General features: G+C 39.3%; 1 protein-coding gene across 7 annotated transcripts in view; it reads left to right on the forward strand.

Moving 5' to 3' along the window:
• AGAP1 (ArfGAP with GTPase domain, ankyrin repeat and PH domain 1) overlaps window positions 1-21,902 on the forward strand; it is a 402,183-nt gene that overhangs the window by 192,008 nt on the left and 188,273 nt on the right. For 6 of the 7 annotated variants that reach the window (XM_062003066.1, XM_062003067.1, XM_062003065.1 and 3 more), the window contains exons 8-9: window positions 10,829-10,984; window positions 15,743-15,835. In XM_062003066.1, coding sequence (XP_061859050.1) covers window positions 10,829-10,984; window positions 15,743-15,835 — 249 coding nt within the window. The remainder of the gene's footprint in view (window positions 1-10,828; window positions 10,985-15,742; window positions 15,836-21,902) is intronic. The other variant, XM_062003063.1, reaches the window with a different exon arrangement.

Below are 21,902 nucleotides of genomic sequence, written 5' to 3' on the forward strand. Positions count from 1 at the left end.
TCTATCTTTGGGGTTTTGTTGAGAGGTTTTAGTGGGTTTGGGTATTTTTTCCTTTCACGTGTTACTATCTTCTGAAAGCACTCTGATTGGATTTATACCACAGGATAAAGGCTCTGGTTCTTCTGTGGTCATACTGACTGGTCTCCTGTGCCCAACTGGCAACTTCCACCATTGGGTGAACTCTAAAACTCCAGATTCCAGTTTTGACTTAGTTCTTTGCTGTGAGATATTTTGGCTTGAACTGACTTCAGATACTGACCTCAGACTGTGACTCGCACTTCTGCTGATTACACCAAAAGAAAATTCTGAAGTTCGGGCTGCTGTTTCTAAAGCAGATGCTAAGGTGCATGACTCTTTTGAAGAACCCTGGCACCTTCTGGTGAAGTAAAGGTTCCTCATATGGAAGAGGTTCAATCCTTTCCTGATGTATATGACATTGACTAAGCTTCGTCAGCCAGTCTGACCTGTTTGTTGCCACAAGCACTTGAAACTAACTCTCTGTGTGAAATGCCTTTCTTCTAAACGATTTTCTCCGGGCAATTGTGTATGTTCATGCTTTTTAAGTCTGAGAGCAATGCCTGTAGGGGCCATCTGAGACCTGTCCTACAGAAATGTGGAGACCAAATGGCACCATTTCCCGTACTGACCTTACTCTTGGATCCAAGAATGACCTAGTTTATTCAGTTTGCTGATAGAGATATATTTTTTCCAAAACTTTCTAAGGAGGGTGGATGACACTTTGTTCAGCCCAATCTTAGCTAGCTGCATGTCTCTATTCTGCATTGTCTTAAAGTAGCTGTGGTCACTGTTCTTGTTAATAAAGCTTGCTTGATAGACATCAAATACCTAGGTTCTCACCAGTTTCCTACACAAGTCTAGTTTGGAAGCCAACAGCAAATATCAAATTCTAGACAAGTACTTCATCTATGCAGCAAATTTCTTGTCAGCAATAAGGATTGTTTGAGAAAGTCTAAACAGGGTAGCTTTGTGATAGGTATCCCTACAGTCTGTTTAAATCAAAGTGAAACGATGTTCTTTACTTACTTTACAAGCTGGCATAATTAGCTAATGGGGCAGTTGCAACACCAGTCAAAGATATCTGTCTTCTGAGACTGATGTCATACCTAAAAGTGTAGGCCGTAAGTCTGTTTTGTGTCTTAGCACCTTTGTGCTACAACTAAAGGCAGTATAACCTTCCTTAAGGAAAGGAAGCTGAATCTTTGTCTTGGACTTAAAAGAATATTGCAACTCCAATTCCAAGTTTAATAGGATCTGGGAGAAAATTTTGCCATCTCTAATCTTGGCTGGAAGACTGACAGGTGTCTTTCCCTTTAGAACATCTCTTTTGACGTAATGATATTTCACTGAAGATTTTGCCCATGGTTCAAAAATGTTATTGTTACACTACACTGCCACTTGAACTCTCCACAGGAGTGAAGGCCTTTAGAAACAGTAGTTACACAGATGACTTCAAATAAAGTGAGATATTATTCCTTCTATCTTTGGATCACTCTGATGATCAAACTCCTTCAAACTCTCTAGATGACTCAATCAAGAGCTTAGATTTTAGAGAAAAGCAAAAAGGAAAAAGTGTCACTTTACCCAGTGTAGTCCTTAGCATACCTTGGAAGAAATTCTAAATCATGATGCCCATGAGGGCTTCTCCACCTAGTAGCCTAGTAGCTTCGCCACCTCGGATTTCAAACAGTGAAAGAGTTGTTTGTGTCTTTAGATGCATATCTATACTCATGTCCCTTAGTCTTAGGTGGTGAACACATCAGCAACTTCCTCTTCTAGAGAATACTCCCAGATATGTCTGCACTCATAGAATGTTTCCTATTCCAATGACAAAATCCACTTGTGTTTTCATTAAGTACTGGTTTTGTTTTCTTTCTCTGACTTTCTGTTTATAATGCATGTATGTCAGTTAAGATGAGGGTTTTGCTGGGAAACCTTTGATAGTCACAGTCAACCCTTGGTGTGTAGTGGGTCTGGGATGGTAGTGATTTTCCACAGCAGCTCTTGCAGTGCTGTGCTTACTGTTGGTATCAGTATTATGACTACTGCTCACATAGCATCAGGGCTGTCCCTCCAGCATTCCTTCCCCCACCTTCACCAATAGCTGTGGGTGGGCACAATCTTGGGAGGGACCACAGCCAGAACAGCTGACCCAGGCTGACCAAGGAGTTATTCCATACCATATGACGTCAGCTCAGTAATATAAACTGGCAGAGAGGAGCAGGAAGGGGAGGCGAGATTCATTTCTGGCCTTCCCAAAGCAACCGCTACGCGTACTGAAGCCCTGCTTCTCGGGAGGTGGCCGAACATCGCTGCTGATGGGAAGTAGAGAGTAACAGCTCTATCTGCTTTTGCTTTGCTTCCCACACGCATGGCTTTGCTGTTTCTTTATTAACCTGCTTTTATCTCAACCCACGAGACTCCCATCTTATTTTCTCCCCTTCCCTGGCTTGCTGAGGAGGTGGGGGATAAAGCGGTGTGGTGGGCACCTGGCATCCAGCCAGGGTCAAACTACCACATGGCGCAAGTATTTCACTTACATATGTTGGCTTTCAGGGTAGCACAGAATGCATGAAAATAATTTTATTCTCAAATCCAAGGATACGTTTGTGATTTGTGCTGTACAGAACTATTGTACACTTTGTCAACAAGAAGCATAGTGCAATATTGCATTTATTCTGCTAGGAAACAGATTAACCTGTCTGATGCATTGAGAAGTACTTCAGGCAGCAGCTAACCTGAGTTTAGTGAACATTTCAAGAGGTAGACTGAGTTGTTCTGAGAGGAAGAAGCGATGTTTACTGCACTGAAGGCCTCTGATTGGCCACAGGGCATCTTGGTATAGATATTTTTGCTTTTGCCATCAACAAGAAATGCACAAGGGCAGTACAGGCAGTTACTTCCGTATCTAGTGTCCTCCCCATCTCTATCCCACCCTTCATTCCCTCCACTCCTTGCCAATCTTTCTAGGATGATTTTCTTGTAGACCATGCTAAGTGTTATTTCCAAATAGCATGAGTTCTCCTTAAATCATAAAGCCATTTAGACATTCCTTTTCCTAAATTCATCCCTGTACCAAAGGAGTTCCATGTCCTTTACACCTGACACATCAGCAATGCATTTTTAAGATACTTACAGTAATAGTGCCAATATCCAATAGTTCCAAAGGGCTCTTTTTTTTTTGCCCAGACCTTGAAAGTGGAGATTGTCTTGTTCCAGAAACTATGAGGCATCTCAGGTGGGTGCCACCTTTGGTCCTCAGTGCATTCCACCTGAGCTCAGGTTGCATCAGAAATCTATAGTCCTGTACTAAATACCTGTAGCTGGAGCTGTGCCTGGTTTTAAGGCTACAGCATTGTAAACCTATTTGAAAATCCCATGGCACAATACCTGCAGTTGCTGTTTGCGTGAAGGACTTTGGGCCTCTCTTCAGACAAACTGATGATGTGGGCATACCAACTAGGAGTCCCCAGCAGTGTAAGTTTACTGGTAGACTACAGTTTTGAAGGTAAAAATGAAAAGATTATTTACCTTGCAATCTGTGGTCTGCACGTATTTTCACACTTGCTGTCCTTCCTGGAGTTCAGCTGCATATGTTCTGCTGAGAGAGGGGATTGGAATGGCAGCATGTTTCTGTGTCTGCCTGTACTACACAGGGACCTTAGACATCACACTCTCCATGCTCTGAGTTTAATAATGTCACCCTAGTGAGCAGGGAGTGCTACTGTGTAAAGTCACCCACAAAATCATTATACATGTGGTCTGCAGTGCTAAGAAATGTGGCACAGCAGTGTCACATTTCTAGGAGACTGACATAATACCTGATAAAGATATGGAGCTCCACATATATTATACTACAGTGCAGCTCAGGTATGGCTAGCACACAAGCTTGTTTCCTGGTACCTGCTGCAAATCTGTAAAGATGCATTATTTATGCACTATTGCTTCCGTAAAGCTTTTACTACAATATGATTGCCTAAATATGTAAATCAAACAATTAAAATCAAAGTACAGTCATCTTAATCATCCATTATTTTACTGTATATGAGACCTGATTATGAATATGCATTAAATAGTAGCATAGAACTATTTATAGCGGGGGTCATTTGAGATGAAATATTTTGTTATAATATTTTGGGCACCTGAATAAAGAAGAGACCATGTAGCTTTACTAGCTTTTCCATCTGGTTTCTCATAAAATTGCAAAATGAAAACTAAAAGAGAAGTGAAAACAACAGTTAATACCATTGCAACATTTGTTGTCCTTTTCTATTTATGGGCATATTTCTGAGCAATCTCTAACATTATGTGTATGTGTATTTATTTCCCCTCATTGGTGTGCCTAGTTTCACACACAGTGCACATGTATATGGAAGTGCATTCTCCAGGATGCATTTTAAAACTTGGTGCAACTGTCAATATATTTTTCTTCTTTCTTTATCTTCACAGTTCCTATGTTAGTTTTTTATATGCCCATTGTTAAATTTTCTTATCTGAGGCCTTTAACTTCGCACTCATATTTGATGTTCTTTCAGATTTTCCAGTTGATAATGCAGTTGCTGCCACTGTATTATTGAAGCCTATTGACATGCTTGTTTAATTAAATGTTATCAGTGATTCATTGAGTTGACTGGTTTTGAATGTGACAACTCAGTTTGTCTTCAGAAGTTGTCTTTAGATTCTCTTGGTACTCTTTGGTCTGTTAGGACAGTTTTGCTCTTTCCTCTACCTTACCGTTACGATGAGAAATGGCAAAAGCACCAGAGATGGACAAGTTCTAATACATCTCAAAGGATGAGGTTAAACTGCTAAATGGGGGCAAATAATACAGTTATTACAAGACAATTTGTTCTTACTCTGGAGGACAAGACTTACTGAAATATCTGGGGTCATTTATCTGGACTTGGGTTTGAAATCTACTGTCAGATTTGTATTCCACAGCAACATATCCAAAGCTTTCTGACTTTTGCTGAGGCAACAGTTAAACAGTTTCTTCCTTGATCTGTCTTTGGCTGTATATTGCCAAAACCCCTTGAATAAATTGCACTCCTGCCTATAGTGTTTTCAAATGAAAGACTCAGATAATGTGAATTTCAAGAGAAAAATTGTACACAAGTCACCAAAGAAGAATGTGTCCATGAGACTCCTGTGTTTCTACAAAAATATGTGTTTCCCTTCTTTTGCCAACAACAGCAGGCAGGGACACCAAAAGCGTTCTGTCATAGGGTAGGTAATCTGTGCTTTTGATAAGGCTTGATTTACACCACCTATTCCTAGACTTCCTAAAGCTCTGGGAATCTCTTGCCTCTTTTACAAGTAGGAGCTGCTGCCTTCATTTTCACCTCAAGCAGTGGTTGGAAATGATTTTTCTGGACAACATCCTGATAAATCTAGAGAATTGAAAAAAATATCAGTTCTGTTTGAACTTTGGGTTACTTATGTTTGGGTTACTTATGAAGAAATACTTCAGCTGTATTCTTCCTATGTTGTCATTTAGTGGTTTGGCCTGACATTTTTACTAAGCTTTATGAACCATTTGGCAATACTAGATGATTTATATAAGGTAAATATTTTGACACTTCTATGTAAGTGGCCAGTCAGGAATGTCCTTCTTGCAAATAGGAGGGAAAGTCTAACTTTTTCATAACAAAGGTGCCTGCTGAGCTCCTGTCACGCCAGCTAAATTACTCACTGGTTTGTTTACTAACAAAATCTAGAATATGTAAAAGCTTTTAAAGTGTGGGATTTTACTTGATTCAATGCTTTTTCTGCATGGAATTGTGGATGTTGTATGCAAAGTTTGTGGGTTTTTTTGAGGTACTGGCAGGAATCTCATCACAAGCTTTAATGCCTTCAGTGGCAGCATCTGCCTTTGTAACTACATTGTATGTGCCTGTTTGGTCAAGTTATGCCAGCTTGATAGTTTCATTTGAGTTGTTCTTGTCTGATAACAGTATAGTGACAATATTCTGATAGATTTGTGCTTACTGCCTTGATCTTGAGTTTTTTACATCACCAGTCTATGTGGCAATGAAGCTAGAAGCCTGTATAGACACTGAAAGTATACATTTTTATAAATGGGCATTTGCACGAAGTGTGTTCTAGAAGTAACATGTGCCCAAAATGAAAGACTTTCAGAGGTTTCTCAAATGATGTGCTGAAGTTCACTGACCACCATCAGACTATGTATCTTCCTAGCAGGAAAGAAAGACAAGGCTATATTGTGTATGTCCAGAAGCTGAGTATGTTTGAGTATGGGCATGCTGCCTTAATGAGGACGGGAAAATCTGACAAACCAAGAAAGCCAAACAAGGATATATCAGTGTAAATGTTTCTACTGAGGCTAATAAATTTCCTTAACTGGAATCATTGGATTGACCTCTGTCCCTATTGCCATGGCTCCAGTTAGAGCAGTGACACAGAAATAGCACTTTCTGCAGACATCTCGGGTATATCCCAGTCTTCAGAGCAGCTTAGTGGGAAAATTTGACTGAAAAGGTAACACTAAGCTCTGTGGTGTTTCAATAGGTATTAAGAGTGCATATTTGATTGGCTTTGCCATAAATTTGACCAGTTTGTCTTCAGTCAGCAAATCAATTTATATTTGATGTGTTTGGTTGCATGTATTTTAAGGAAAATCGTTCTTTAGAATCACTGACTTGATTTTTACAACTTGGGACAACTGTTCTATGAATTATAGTTATTGCCACATGTCCTAAATCCTGCAGTTCACTCCAGTGAGCTGTTATTAAATGCTTGTATACCAATGACAGGAAACCACTCTGTACAATCTTAATGTGGTAAAGTCCCTAGACTTCTATTTCGTGCAAGCCAACAACCCAACAGAGACCACTCACCACCTTTTGTTTCATTCAGCAGTGCATTAGGTTCAGATGTTACCAGGAATATGGTTTCCAAGTGCTTATTGCATTTTTCATTGTTGCTGTCTATGTAGGCTATAACTTGGAAATCATATCTGAGCTCTTTCTTGTCAAACCTGTTCTTTCTATTGATGTGTTTGAGAGCAGCCACATAGTTTTATACGTTTGCTAATTATTGGCATCCTCAGTAGGAGTTGGAGCTTGTTTGGTTTTGGTAGCCGTGCTTTGATTCTGTGGAAACCTTACAGTTTTCCACTTTTAATTCTTTTATTGAAATAGATTTATTTTTTCCTTTTTTTTCTTCCCCCAGAGAGTGGATTTCACATGGCTTATTTTGAAACCACTTCAGGATCTTGTTTGCAAAGTTAAAAATACAGTGAGGTTAGTATTTGTGCAGGGAAATATTGCCTGCAGGACTTATAGAAGCTGTCTGTACAGGAACGTTTGTCCTTTGGGACTAAAATGGCCAACATGTTTTACGTTTTTTTTCCTTTAGGAGTGACATACTCCTGGAAAATAAATCACCTAAAAATCAAGGAGACAATGCCTCACTGCAAAAAATACAAAATGATGCCATAAGATAAAAAAACATTAAAAGGTGAAGTTTTAGGGAATGCTTTATATGCTGTCTAGGAAGCACATTCTAAATAATTCTAGTTTTAAAAAATAATGGAAGTACATAGTTACCAAGAAGAACAATATTATGAAACATTGACTACATTCTTTGATTTTCAACAGCTTGTGATTTAAATCCCTTCATCAGTATACAGCATCAGAATCTTTCTTTCTTTCCCTTTTCCTCTGTAGAAGAGCCTTCTTCTAATTGTTTTGAGACATAACACTGTTGTGATCAGTCTTTTCTTGACCATCTTCATCACTTACTGTCATTGTTTTTTTCTCCTTGAGTGAGCCTTACAGCTGCATAGTTTTAATCTTAAATGTGCTCAATGCCTTTTCCCATTAATGATTGCTCCCTTAGATTTTCTTCCCCCCTCATTTTCCCCACCCTATTTAGCTTTAGTCATGGCAGAGTGGACAGTAGATTCTCACCAGTCTAATCTAAAGGCCATTACCTGACATCAGCATATTTGCTCTCCTTCCTCAATGCTATAGTTGTTGAGTTTCCAGAAGTTCTCCTGCTATATCTTCTTTTGTCAGCCGTATTTTACGGCTTACATACCACCCTCCTCACCTCTGACATGTCCAATGGTTTGAGTTCTCCTTTTCAAAGTCTTTAACAGTTTGAACTTTGGCAAACTTTTGGCAGTCACTTTGAGTGTTTTACAGAAGTGGTTTTTCATGACTGCTTTTCATGCAAGAGTCTTTCCTGTATTTCTTTGGACAGGTGATCTCTGTGGAAACAATCTCAGTGTGTCTTCATGCAGGCCATTTACTCTCCTTCATGTATGGTGTCCCGGTTTATACCCATCTAGGAACAAAGTACCAAGAGCCTTTGTAATCCCCTAAGGACAGGGAAGGCTCAATTGCCACTTATGGTCCCAGGCAAAACAGACCAGGCTGCTCAACTTGGAGAAGAAAACAGAAATTAATTTAACCCACCATGGCCGCCTCCTCACACAGTCTCTCGCCTGTCTGGGTGCACTCACACGGAGCTGCTGGTGGCTCTCAGTCCTGCCATTGCCCTCCATGGGTTGCAGGGGCACAGCTGTGTTCTTGCCACAGGTTGCAGGGGAGTCTCCAGTTCGGAGCCCTTCCTTCCTTCCTTTTTCTCTGACTGTGGGGTCCACATAGCCTCCTCCATCTTGTACCACTCCCCCACCTTCTCTTCCAGCTCAGATTGCCCTTCTTAGGTAGTAATGGCAGAGGCACCAGATTGGCCCGGCCAGGCTGGAGGTGAGTCCATTTCAGAGCCAGAGGATGTTTGAAGAACTGCTGCACTGCAGCTCCCTCTCCCTGTTACCAAGCAAAAAGCAGCTCCACACAAGCCCATGACATCTGTAGTGTTAGTTGGTGTCTCAGCAAGATGCCATAGAGAAAGGAAAAGCAAATGTGAGGTATATTAAGGTTACTTCTGCCCAAGTTGTCTCCAAACTGTCCTTGCTGCTTCCTCTGGGCACTTCTAAGCACTGTAGAAAAACTGCTTCAAAATCCTCTCTTACTTCCAGTACCCTTATCTCTGGCTTCCTAACAGCTATTCTTCACCAATTCAGTCAGAATGAAGGGAAGATGATATTAAAGAGAAGTGGAGAATTTTCTCCATCAAAAAGCTTTTTGCTGTATTGTCAGTCCCATTTTGTCACACAGAAATGAGCTGAGGAACATGTTGTTATTTACAGAGAAACAGTGACTTTTAGAAGTAGTGTTCCAGAATTTCTATCTGCATTGATTGGCCTTTTGTCCCAAATGTGAGCTGATCATCTAATTAATTTTCCTTTTTATCCTTTGCTTCTTGAATGTTAAAAAAAAAGAGGCGGTTTAGAAAAGCTAGAAGAGTCAGAAGGTACTTGAAATCATTAAAAGAGACTTCAACTGGGTGATATTTATATAGGATTTTCTCCTACTTGGTTATTCTTCAGAGGTTTCGTCTTGACTGCTTGCAACTTGAGATCCTGGTCCATATGCTAACCTCCACGGAGTATGTGAGAAGTCTCATGCTGTTGGTGTCTCCCCTGTCGGATAGTTTTGTGCTACTCTGAGGCAAGTCACTAGTGTAGGGGCGATGCTCAAAACTGAATGTTGTAGTGTCTGCTTTTCCTTTTGAGCAGCTTCACCTGGTGAATTCCTACCTACAGCAATTAAGATGAGACCAAGTAATGGGTTAAGTATCATGGGAGGATCCTTTTCCTCAGCCATCCTGGAAATTATGCTCTTATCATCTCTATTCAATTCTTTTAAGAAACTTAGCTGCTTTAAAGGTATTCTTTCATCCTTTTGTGGGCATCACAGAACTTTATTTCTCTCCTTGCAAGTAATGTGTGGGTTGTTGTCCAGACACTTCACCCACTGCTGCTCTCTGGTGAGCTTTTCCTCAAGGGTGTGCAGAATTTTCCACCTTTGTCTTGTCCCAGTCTCCCATCAGCAGTCTCCCATCAGCAATATATCTGCACAGGGTATACTTTTAAATTATAGAAAAAAAACCTGTCCTTTTTGTCTTTCCAGAATACTTCCACATCCTTTTAAATGATGTTTTTAGTACTCACACTATGTGTAATAATAAAAAATAAAATTAAAAGAATAGAGTAAGAATTCTTTATCACCTTTTGGTCCTTTCTATTTTGTCTGGTTTCCTCACCTTCCTGCTCTTTGTAACTTCTTACTTCAGTGCATTGTTTTATACGTTAAACTGCTTTATTTCTCCAAGACTGTGATGCAACTTTATATTTTTGTCTACTTTGAATAAATTGCAGTGCCGTCCTTTAAAATTTTCTATCTCTGAACCAATGTCTTCAGCAAATGTGTTGGGAACTATCTATCACCATAGTAGCCATTTTACAATGCTGAATTGTTTTCATTTTCTTGATTAGTTCTCATTGAACTGATGTCTCCAGAACAGATTAAATCCAGTGATGCAATTCTATGGTAGTAGGTACTTTTTTCTTAGGTTTGAGGCAGAATTTGCTTTAGCAATTTTGAAGTAGAAAAACAGGATGTACAGACTTTCCCCAATGTTTTGCTTAATCTTACACTAGTAAAACAAATGAAACTTCCAGTTAAGCTTATATTGTGTAGAATTAAAATGGCCCTGACATATCAAAAGATTGACGTTTTCAAGAAATAAGAACAGGGAAAATATTTAAGGGCTTGGAATAGAAATGTGTGGAAAAGCGGTAGCAGGACAGTCCCACTGTGTTCCTGAGGCTAGGCTGCTCTTCTTGCGTATCAGGACTAAATAAGATAAGATCCAACTGTGGATTGTAATTTCTTGAAAGCAGTGTATCACTGTTTAAAACTAACTTTAATCCTTGCAGACCAGTAATGGAGGAGGGAGTTTAAGTGATTATTCCTCCTCTGTTCCGTCAACTCCAAGCACCAGCCAGAAGGAGCTACGGATTGATGTTCCTCCCACTGCCAACACACCAACTCCTGTTCGTAAACAGTCCAAGCGCCGGTCCAACCTCTTCACGGTGAGTGAGCCAAGGGAGAGCCTATCGCTGTGTTTTACATAGTGCTCTGCAGTGACCGCCTGCAGTGACAGCCTGAGCTGTCACTCTGCAGTAAGCCTGAACTTCAAGACTTGAGCTGGTCTAATCCAGACAGAAGCACTGAAATGCATTTAGAAACTCAAAACCAAAACCATGTTAGAGTTGCCACGGGGCAGTTCTATTCGAGGACTTAAATAAAAATTAAATCCAGTTAAGTTATCCTATGGGGAATTGCAGTGAAACAAGTGAATGCGCAGTTAAATTTTGGAGCCTTTGTCTGACTTTAATTCTTAGACCTGTCTACATTCCCTGGTTGGGCAGTAAAGAAAAAGCTGGGCCTCTGTTTCCTGATCCTGCCCAGTGGTGCTGACTCAGGGTTCCCCTGTGAGGTCTCCTGAGTTTGTCATGTGGTACTGCAAAATAACGACCCTATGCAACTTTTATTACTATACAGTCTCAACTCACTTTTCTTTTCCAGGATTAAGAGAGATGATGGAGATTAAAGTGACTTTTTTTTTTTTTTCTTCCTAAACCATCTGTTTTTTTCTTCATTGAAAGGCAAAAAACCTGTTCTAAATAGAAAGCTTGACTGGTCCAATATGATAGATCTTTGTTACACTTGACTAGTTTGGGAAATGAAGTCTTTGAGTGATGATTTCCTTAGTTTCGTAGTCTTGCTGAAAGCTTTGAGACTGTATTGCATGCATAATCGTGGTCTTGTAAGCAGCCTTTGACACTTAACATGCTTTATAGCAAACTCACAATTCCTGTGGGTTCTTGTGGAAGTCCCGTGGTGATTGTAGCTACACATTACTTGCATTTAGAAAGCCACAACTTCCCTGTTATCATGAAGAGTTCATGGGTTTTTTTTATTCCCAAAACTAACTTACTCCTTGGTCATATGCAGGGAACTACAGACAGAACTGCTGAAACCAATTCCTTGTACTCTGAACAAAATCTGACCTCTTGGCCTTTAGCAAGTAGAAAGTTCTCTCATCAGTTTAGAGCACTGAGTGACGGGTTGTATTTCATGTGTCCATTCTGACAGTGATATTTTGATTTAAAATAAGATCTTCAAACTCCTACTAAGGAATGAAAATGATTCATTTGTTTTCAAGTGAAAATGTCTTGTTGCAAAAAAAAAAAAATAGGCAAAAAAGAGCAGCGTGTGACAAAGTGTCCAACTTTGACACCGGTATTTGTGGAGATGGTGTGGATGTCCTCCTGCAGATGGGAATACTTGCCAGTTGTCTGGCCCTACTCTGGAGTTACAGCTCCACTAGGTGTCAGTGTCAGCCCAGGAACCACCAGCTCCGAGCAGGAACACCTCTGGAAAGGCAGCTGAGCGCCACAGCAGCCTTTACCTAAAAATTTCTCCTCCAATAGATGCATAAATGCTGTAAGAGCTGTAGAGACGATGTTGGCATTTGGGAAAGTGGGGATGTTTTAGACTGAAGTAAGTGTATTTTTAAGGAAACCAATAGAGAAAAAAATACCCATCTGCAATGGCAGAAAAAGTTTGAGAAGAATGTTGTGAGCTGTATTTGCTGTAAACAAATGGACAGAAGCTCTGATCTGTGGTAATAGTCAGAACTGAATTTACTACTATGAGAGGATGTTGATAGTTGTCTTAATGTGTAATAACTGGGGAGAAATTTGGGAGAAAACAAGTCATATAGAAAAAAAAAAAAGACTTTTCAAAATTACTTCTCTTTAAATCTGGGAATATTGAATGTTGTGTAATTAGCTTCCCTGTAATCCATGCCTTGAGGTATTTAACACTGACTGTGCTGTAACCCAGGTTTCGTGCTGTATCAGCCTAGTTATAACCTGGAATTATTTAGGAGATTACTAGTATTTTCTGTCTAGGTATGAAAGAGAGCATGTAATCAAAATTTTGTACTGTTATCTCTGGGTTTCTTGCTGTGCTTTTTGCCTAGCCTGTTACTTACTTCTGCTTTTATCACTTACAGCACCAAATATATTTTTATTCTATTGCAAATTACCTCTTGTTGTCTGGCACAAGTAATATTTAGTTTCTTACATGAAAACCTTATAGTGTTGGAAGAAAACTGAGTTAAGTAGAAAGTAGAAATGATTTTCTTTAAATTGATTACAACTTTTGAGTTGGAATAGGGTCGAGAATTTTAAGTAAGTTCATGTCTAAGCGCATTAAATGCAGGATCTGATTTTTTTTTACTTTGAATATTAATATTTGCTATGAAGCTATTATGGCAATAGCTGACCTACCACTTAGGTAATGAAATAGATCTAAGTAGGGTTTTGTGCAGTATATTAACACGGAGAAGTAAACATATGTGTATAGCAGAGGTAGGATTTAACGTGCATATGAAGTGCACTTCAGCAAAGAACTGGTTTTAATTATGTGTCCAGACTAGAATGGGATTAATCTCGTGCAGTAAGATGCATCTCCTTTCCCATATTCAATATTACCTATCTTGCATCTTTGCAGAATTGCAAGCATGTCTTTTAGAAGTTTAAGTGAACTCTCTGTCTCAGCATCGACTGTTAGAGATCACTATTTTTGCTTTTGAGGCTCCTTGGACTGCTGAGACTTGATTCTGGTTGTGCCCAAACTCAGGTCCTGTATCCCTCTGGGACTAAATCTTACTTCACAGACCCAACTTAGGTAAGGTTTTTTGTTCTTGTAAGTCTGCAGTGACTTCTAGCATGAAGGGGAAATGAGTCAAATTATATTCATTCAGGTTTTACTTTTTTTTACTTTTTCTGGTTGACTTGAATAAAGTTTTAAATAAAATGACTTAATATGTGACATCAGAAAGAGTCCCAGCAAATGTTGATCTAGTCCACTTTAGAGTATGGGTTTTTTTTACATATTGGCTGTAAGATGCATTGCATGTCACAGAAACAAAAGCATAAAAGTTTAGAATATATCTATATTTCACTGCACAATTTGTCTTTACAGATAGTGAAGCCTGCTAAGATTCTCCTTTGGAAAATTGTATGTCTTCTGTGATTCCAAACAGAATAAAATTTGCCTAAGAGAAATTCCTCTGTTTCTATACTTTGTAATTTCACAATATTTTGCATATAGGTTATTTCCCTTTGATGTGCAATATCTTACTTCCAGATGCAGTTATTTTTATGGAATGTTAGAATTAATGATTTAAAAATCAAAATGAAAAACAGCACATAGATACTTAGCTTTCTTTTCAGAGGCACAATCTGTCTTTCAAAAAGTCAGAAAAAGAAACATTAAAGTTGACAACTTCCCTCCCAAGGATTTGGGCTACCTTCACTGAGTTTCTTTACAATGTCACTTACAGGCGCTTTGCACCACTGAAGCATTGTTTTGCTTTGTATTATTGGGAAGTGGCACTTTCAGATTCAGAAATCTGACTTGAGGGATGAGGAACAATAGTTATCCTGAACATCAGATTTCATCCCTCCCACTTGTTTTGCTTTCTTTCATTTATTCTTTGTTTAATTCCCTGACGCGTCATTCCATTGCCCTGAACCATAGTAACTAGTGATAAGAGCCTGTTCTGCAGTGCAGGGAAAGCAGCACGGGATCCCCGCTGGGTAAATGTGTTGCTTAGAATGGCATTATTTGAAGTCTTCCTCTGTGGGTTTTCTCCTTCCCCTTCCCTTCTCTCACACCCAAAGGCAAGTGCTTCAGAGATTTTTTTTTCTTCCTTCCACCCCTTCATATGATATGGAAAATGGGTATTAGCTCTCCATGATCCTAATTGTTCTCCTAATCTCAGTGTCTTTCAAACATCTTGTTCTGCTGAAAATGAAAAGCAGGATCTTGTGCTGCTCTGGTTTTCATTATCTTCCCATTGTCATACTGGACATGGCAATGTTTCATATATCATCTCTGATTTGAAAAGCACATCAAAATGTTTTCTGATTTTTGATATTGTGTGAGTAATGTTCCTATTGAAAAGTAATGGAGTGAAGTTGTCACTTGTCAGTTATTAAGGAGGATGACTCTCGAGTCTTCTTTTTGTAATAAAATAAATCTGTCAAGGTCATTATGCTCTGCATTCTTTCACAATAATAGACTGGAATCTGAAGAACCTCTTAAAAGTCGTGTATAACTTTATAAAATCATAAAGTGAGCACCATAAGCTTAGTCCTGAGGCAGCTCTGGCATTACCTGAGATCAGGCAATTCAGGTTTTAACCATTGGTTACATTTTCCTCAAGCTGATTTTTCTTCATGGTGTCAGGATAACTTTTTCCTGCATTAATAGCTGTCTTTTCTTGCAATTCCAACTTTCTAACCATCCAAAAGTAGAAAGATACTAAAAAGTAATGTCAATGTGATCAAGATCAGTATTGTAAAACCGCATTTCCAAGTAGCTGATAATATTTCTAAAAACCACACAGATGTAACTTAGATATATGCATGTATATATGAGATTTTTTTTAATGAGAACCTGGAATCTTCATTCCTTTTTGGACCTTCAAAAACATGTCTTCTGATTTGCTGGATCTCCAGGTAACGAAATTGTAACTCTTTAAATCAAAACACCAATTCAAACAAGTGAATGGTTGAAAATTAGAGGCAGTATTTTAGTATTCAGATTTTTGGATGATTGTTTACTTTTGTAGCTTCTAACCTGCATACTTTGAATCTATTTTTATGTGTCAAAACACTTTTAAAAATTGCTTTTAAAAAGAAAAAATAACAGGCATCTTCTGTGTGAACTGCAGCATTTAATGGACCACAAACTTTCTTTTTGCTCTGCAGTCTCGGAAAGGGAGTGACCCAGACAAAGAGAAGAAGGTCCTGGAGAGCAGAACAGATAGCATTGGAAGCGGCCGTGCAATCCCAATTAAACAGGTAATGCCAAAATACTTTTTTTTTTCCCTTGCTTTCTATAGTTGGAGACACACCTCATGTCTTAAGCACTCTGATGGTGGGCCCCTGCACAAGACGCCTTTGATGTGCTCCGATGATGAATGTGGAAGTCACTCACTTGACATCAATTAGGAGAGGTTCCTATGTGTATTAAAATAGGATCATTAGAATAAGAAGAGGGAAAATGTGACAACAGGCCTAATGAAGTGCAGTCTGCAGGCCTGCATATGGAGCGGGTTTCTAGGCTGTGCTGGCTTCAAAGCTGCCTTTGTAGAGGGGGCTTTGATTGGGCCGTGTGCTGCCAGTCGGCAGGGTAAATCAGATCGCTCTACAAGAGCCCCTTGTGATCGCAGAAATAGCCTGATGTGGCCCTAATTTGCTACTGCAGACGGACATCTGAACACAGTTTCAGGCTGGTTTGTAACAACGAGGCAATTAGTTGTGATAATCATAGCCGGTGTGTCAGCTGTGCACTCTTGTTTGTAATTTGCTAATGAAGGAATTGTAACTTTGATTAGGTTCAGTTTCATTTAGACCTTATTATATAAGAGAAAGTTTACAGCTGTAATGTGTGGCCTTAATTAAACTTCCTCATTACACAACAGGACTTGAATTTAAGGATTTGGTTTGGTCTATTTTACTAGCCTAAATGTACTTTCATTAGCCCGGAAACTCATTTCTAAATTGTAGCTGTGAAAACTCCTTTGAAAGGCAAAAGCAATGCCAGCATCTGATGCAAAGTATTTGGGTGAATGAGATCATTTACCTTCTCAAATTAAATTACACTCGGTTCACATGGTTGAGAATACCACAGTAAGCATTTGTACAGGATGCTTTAAAAATAATTTTGGTGATGGAGTTTACAAGTATTTACTTTTGTGTGTTTCTGTGAAAGGGCCGTGGAAGGGAGTGTATTTTCTTCCTACATGGTTGTTTCCAGTTTCTTTTGGTGTCTCTCCCGTCCCTCAGTGGGTCACTTGCCTGTACTAATCTTCCCTCAGTCCATGCTTCGTCTTACTAGGCAGCCCTGGGGCTCCTGCCTGAGGGTGGATTTATGTGTTTGGAGTTTTTGAGAGGGAGATGGTTTTGTACACATAACTATTTACAGTGATTTTCTTTCTCCAAGGCAGTTAAAAAGACCGGTGGGGACCATCAGGCAGCAAAAGTGCTGTCATGTCTGTGGCTACTTTCTAGTAGACAAATTCTAACTAAATACATTGCAATTTGGAAGAGTGGTTTGAAAGCTCAATATTTGACTCTGTGATCAGGAGAGGAAATTCCAGGCATTTAGAACAAGCTACAGAGGGATTTTTTCTACAGCTTTTGTATGGTGTGAGATAGGTTAGAGTGGCTGGAATTGTTTTGATTAATGCTAATTTAACAAAAGTGTCTGTGAATGTTGCTGAGAGTGCAAAACTGAGGAATATACTTTTCAATATTTATTCAAAGCAAATATACTGTTATTTCCTAAAATGGTGTATTAAATTAATTTGGTTAAAAATGTACTTGTAGGAAGACTATTGTAAGATAAGATTTTAAGTGTGATTGCACTATACTATGTTGTAATGAAATATCCCCTATAGTCTCTTGAATTTCCATATTGAAAAAGTCTCTCTGCAATCCCTGCTTGTATACTGTGTACGACAAATCTTTTGGGAACGTGTACTTTTTGTTATTAATCCCAATTATTGTAATCTCATGTTATCACTTATGAGCAGTTATTAGCTGATATTTGAACAGGTCTGTAATCAGCAGATCCATACTATTCATTGGAGTTTTGGAAGGGTGCTAGAAGAGGAGAGGTTAAATAGTGTGCAGTGCTGGAGGATGCCTGCTGTCAAAGGAGTTTCACATCATGCTTATATGTCAGGAAGAATGGATTATTGAGTTCATAGTTTTTCTACATTACAAACAGTCTACAGTAAAGTGTTGGAGACCAACACCACTTAGCCATTAAACCAAAAAAAAAAAGATGGAGTAGGAAAAAAGACTTTTTTGATGTGGGAACATTTAATTGAAAATTGAGATACAGTCTGTATTCATAGTGACAATGTTTCATTGCTGTTTAAAAATATACATTAGCTTGAACTGGTCTTTGTTTACAAACTATGTTGTTTCAAGCAGAAAGGGCTCCTGAAGTTTGATCAGGGGACAGTTTTTGTCTACGCACTATTTAGATGGAGAGGCCCCATCACTAGAGGTGGCAACAAGTTAAATTGTTGCTACAACTGTGTTCGTGGTGTCAGTTACTTTAGTGTTTCTCTGAGGCAGTAGAAATTCTTGCTAGAAAAAGGAAACAAAACAAACCAAACCTCTTTTATTTTATGCATTAACTGTGAATAAGACAGAGGGATGTGAAAAGGGACTGTTTGACCTAAAAACTTGAGTATATTGTGTCACTGTACTTCTTACAATGAGAAGCCCCCTCCATCGTGAGATGTTTCTGTGACAAAAGGTCAGGGAATAGAAAAAGAAATCTGTTTCCAGGAAGTTGAATGAAAATTACAGTGTTCACAGCATTGCTGTGTGAGAGCTATCTTATTATATCATTAGAAGACTTCTCCTTTGAATTGTTTTGTCATCACGTTTTCAAATATTTGTCCTCCTATTAGCCTGAAAGTCACTCACCTGCACTATCTTGTGCTATTATCATGAGTAACCTCCAGTTATGTTAAACTCATCTGACTTTTTTAAGCTGCTGTTGGGCAAAAGGGCTTTGCCAGTTTCATGTACTCACTCTTCTGTAATGTCTTTGGGACATCTTCAAAAGCATGTTATTGACCAGGCCTTTTTAATATCTGTTGTCAGTACTTGTTTTTATTCTCTGTGGATTCTTATTCTTTATGCATGCCAGTGATACTTTATAAATGCTGCTGACAAGGTTGTGCTTCTGGGGCAAGGCAGAAGTCCAAGCTTATATTGCCAATTGGTGTTTCAGTTGATTGTTTGAGCTTATTAGCAGATCTATGGACATTCCCCCCTCCCCAAAAAAATATCTGTACTTCAAACTCAACTACAGTTGATTTTATTTTTTCAGTTCACTGCTACTTCAAAAAAAACCCCACCCAAAACTGTAATTACAAAAAAGCAAAGAGAAAAAATGAAAATCTTACTATTCAGATTTTTTAAATCCGTGGCTTGGTTATCCAGTGTATTTTGTGGCCCCTGTGGATTGTTTTTATCTACCCACAAAACCCCCCAAAAACACTCAAGCAAGAAAAACAAAATTAAACCCACCAGACAACAGCAACAAAACCAAGACAGGTTAATTGGAGACTGGAAAAATTCTGGTTTTGCGGAAAAAAATGAAATATCTTCCAGCATTAGAGGGCCACATGAAAGTGGGGAGGAAGAAGTTATATTAGTCAAGTATGTTTGCATGTGGTGTGGAGAGCACAGAATAAATGTATGAAAAAATAATTTCTCTAGGAAATGTAGAAATGTGTGATGATGACAATGTTGTTACACATCTCAAGATTTTTCATACATCAGGTCTGTATGGCGGTGTTTGAACCAATGTAGCTATGGTTGATGTCTTTCATCAAGATGATGTTTTTGTATATTTTTAGACAGTTTAAACTGGTAGGGGATTGAGGGGGTTTGTAGGGGCACTTTATTTCTCTCCTGGTTTCTCTCTAAATGTACTTACATGTATTGTGAAATAAGCTATGCTGTTGGCTGATGAGAAGCTCAACATGGGTTGGCAACGTGTGCTTGCAGCCCAGAATGCCAGCTGTATGTTGGACCACATCAAAAGCAGTATAACCAGAAGTTTGAGGGAAGTGATTCTCTCCCTCTACTCTGCTCTCATGATACCCCACCTGCAGTGCTGCATCCAGCTCTGAGGCTCCCAACAAAAGCAGGACGTGGAGCTATTGGAGTCTAGAGGCAGCCATGAAGATGATGAGAGGGCTGGAGCACCTCTGCTGTGAAGAAAGGCTGTGAGAGAATTGGGTTGTTTGGTCTGGAAAAGAGAAGGCTCCAGGGAGACCTTGGAGCAGCCTTCTAGTCCCTGAAGGGGCCAACAAGAAAGCTGGAAAGGGAGCTTTTACAGGGGCCTGTAGTGGTAGGACAAGAGGAAATGGCTTCAAAGTGAAAGAAGGGAGGATTAGATGAGATATTAAGAAGAAGCTTTTCCCTGTGAGGATGGTAAGGCACTGCCCCATTCCTGGCAGTATTCAAGGCCAGGTTGGATGAGGCTCTAAGCAACCTGTGGAAGGTACCCCTGCCCATGACAGGGCGGTTGGAACAAGATGTCTTGAAAATCTCTTCCAACCCAAACTGTTCTGTGATAAGGGAGTTACTTGTTTTTCTGTATTACAGCCTTTCTGGGACCCAGATACCAACCCACACAGCTGCTAGACTTTGGCATGGTTTTTGGTCAAAAGAACTCAAGAGTTACAAGCTGCTCCTGAGTTCTTGATCCCTGAATCTAGGTGGACCTGTTTCGGCAGGGATATTGGACTAGATGACCTCTAAAGGTTCTTTCCAACCACTACCATTCTATGATTCGACGAATCCCCGAGAGTTTGGGGGAAATAGGTGAAATTTTGAAACACCTCACTCCTTCAGGGCTTTATACTTAAAGCAATCTGGCTGAAAAGAGTTAATGTTCTTATTGTTTCTGCCCTTTCTAAATATTGAAAATCACTTTTCATTGCAGTGCTACATGTGATCTTATTGGATTAAGTAAAATAAAACTGGTCTGACAAACCTTCTTGCTCCCAGCAGAAACCCAAAATGTGGGCAATGAAAAGCAGTCATACTTTGAAAATGTGGCCGCTAACTTTTGCCAAAATAGCAAAAGGTGAAAGAAATTTTTGAAAGACCAGTTTCCCAGAGAGGTACAAACACCTTTCGCGTGCATAGCAGTATCAGCATGCCTTAAATCTTGTGCTTTTAGTGTCTTTTAAGAATGCCATAATTTTCCAAAAAGAAAAAGTTCAACTTGTGTGCTATTTAAATACTTTCTACTAATCAAGTGGAGTCAGAAAATGTCTGACGTAGTATTAGCCCAAAGTTACAATCCATAGGAAGTTCTATACTTCTAAGGAAGAGTCACTTAAAGTGAAACTATTTAAGCTGTCTTCTGTAGCATTGCAAATACTACCCTTAAAACAAACTTAGGGTGAGTGGCTTACTGTGCTTGGAGTCTCATCTGTTCAAAATCATTTCTTCTGAAAATGAAAACCTTTTCCTCAAATCTGAGTGAATATTTTTGAAGCACGTATTAGACTACAGAGTTTTAGGGTGGCATGCTGTCTAGGATGGGGGGGAGGAGTGGAGTGTAGTATATAGTGTTTTGGAGAGATTACTCTGTTTTCTGTGGTCTTGATAAATCTTTATCAGTAGGGCATATTCAAATAAAAGAAGCACAACAAGAAAAATAAAAGCAAGAGGCTCAGCTCAGCGGTGAGGGGGCTTGTCATGTATTAATTTTTCATTGCTGTGGAGAATTGTACATACATAATCACTTGATTGCAGTGGGAGTTAGCGAGCTCCTATGGTGTCATTTGCATAAATCTTGTTAAGTCAATGGCAGTTAATGAAGTACAAATGAGCCTGGAGAAGGTGACATGCAAATCGTGGGTGGCAGATGGGAGGTCTGTTTTTGGGATGGCAGCTGTGTGCTCTTTCTTTTTTTGTTTTTTTCTTTTTTCTCTCTTGTCCACATACCCCCCAGATTAGAGTGTAAATAAACACGTAAGAGCTGGCCTTGACTTTCTGCTTTCAGATCTTATTCTAAGTGCCATTAGTCATAGCTGCTCATATTATTATATAGTCTAGCTACATAACCTTGGCTTTTTTTACCAAAAACTGGTCAAAATAGGTTTTGAGAGGTTGCCTCAACCCTTGGCTTATCCTGGGAGGTGCTGCACCTCTTGTGTCCTCAAATTCCTGCATCATTTAGGAACAGCCAACTTGGAGTCTAAAAACTGAGCGTTCTGATAGTTAGTTACACTGATGACATGGTGAAAAATTTGATATTCGTGAATTGCAAAGGTGAATTTCAGAATCAATTCACTTCTGTTGGTTTGCAAATGGCTCT

The sequence above is a fragment of the Colius striatus genome, chromosome 9, assembly GCF_028858725.1.
Source record: "Colius striatus isolate bColStr4 chromosome 9, bColStr4.1.hap1, whole genome shotgun sequence".
Classification (NCBI taxonomy): Eukaryota; Metazoa; Chordata; class Aves; order Coliiformes; family Coliidae; genus Colius; species Colius striatus.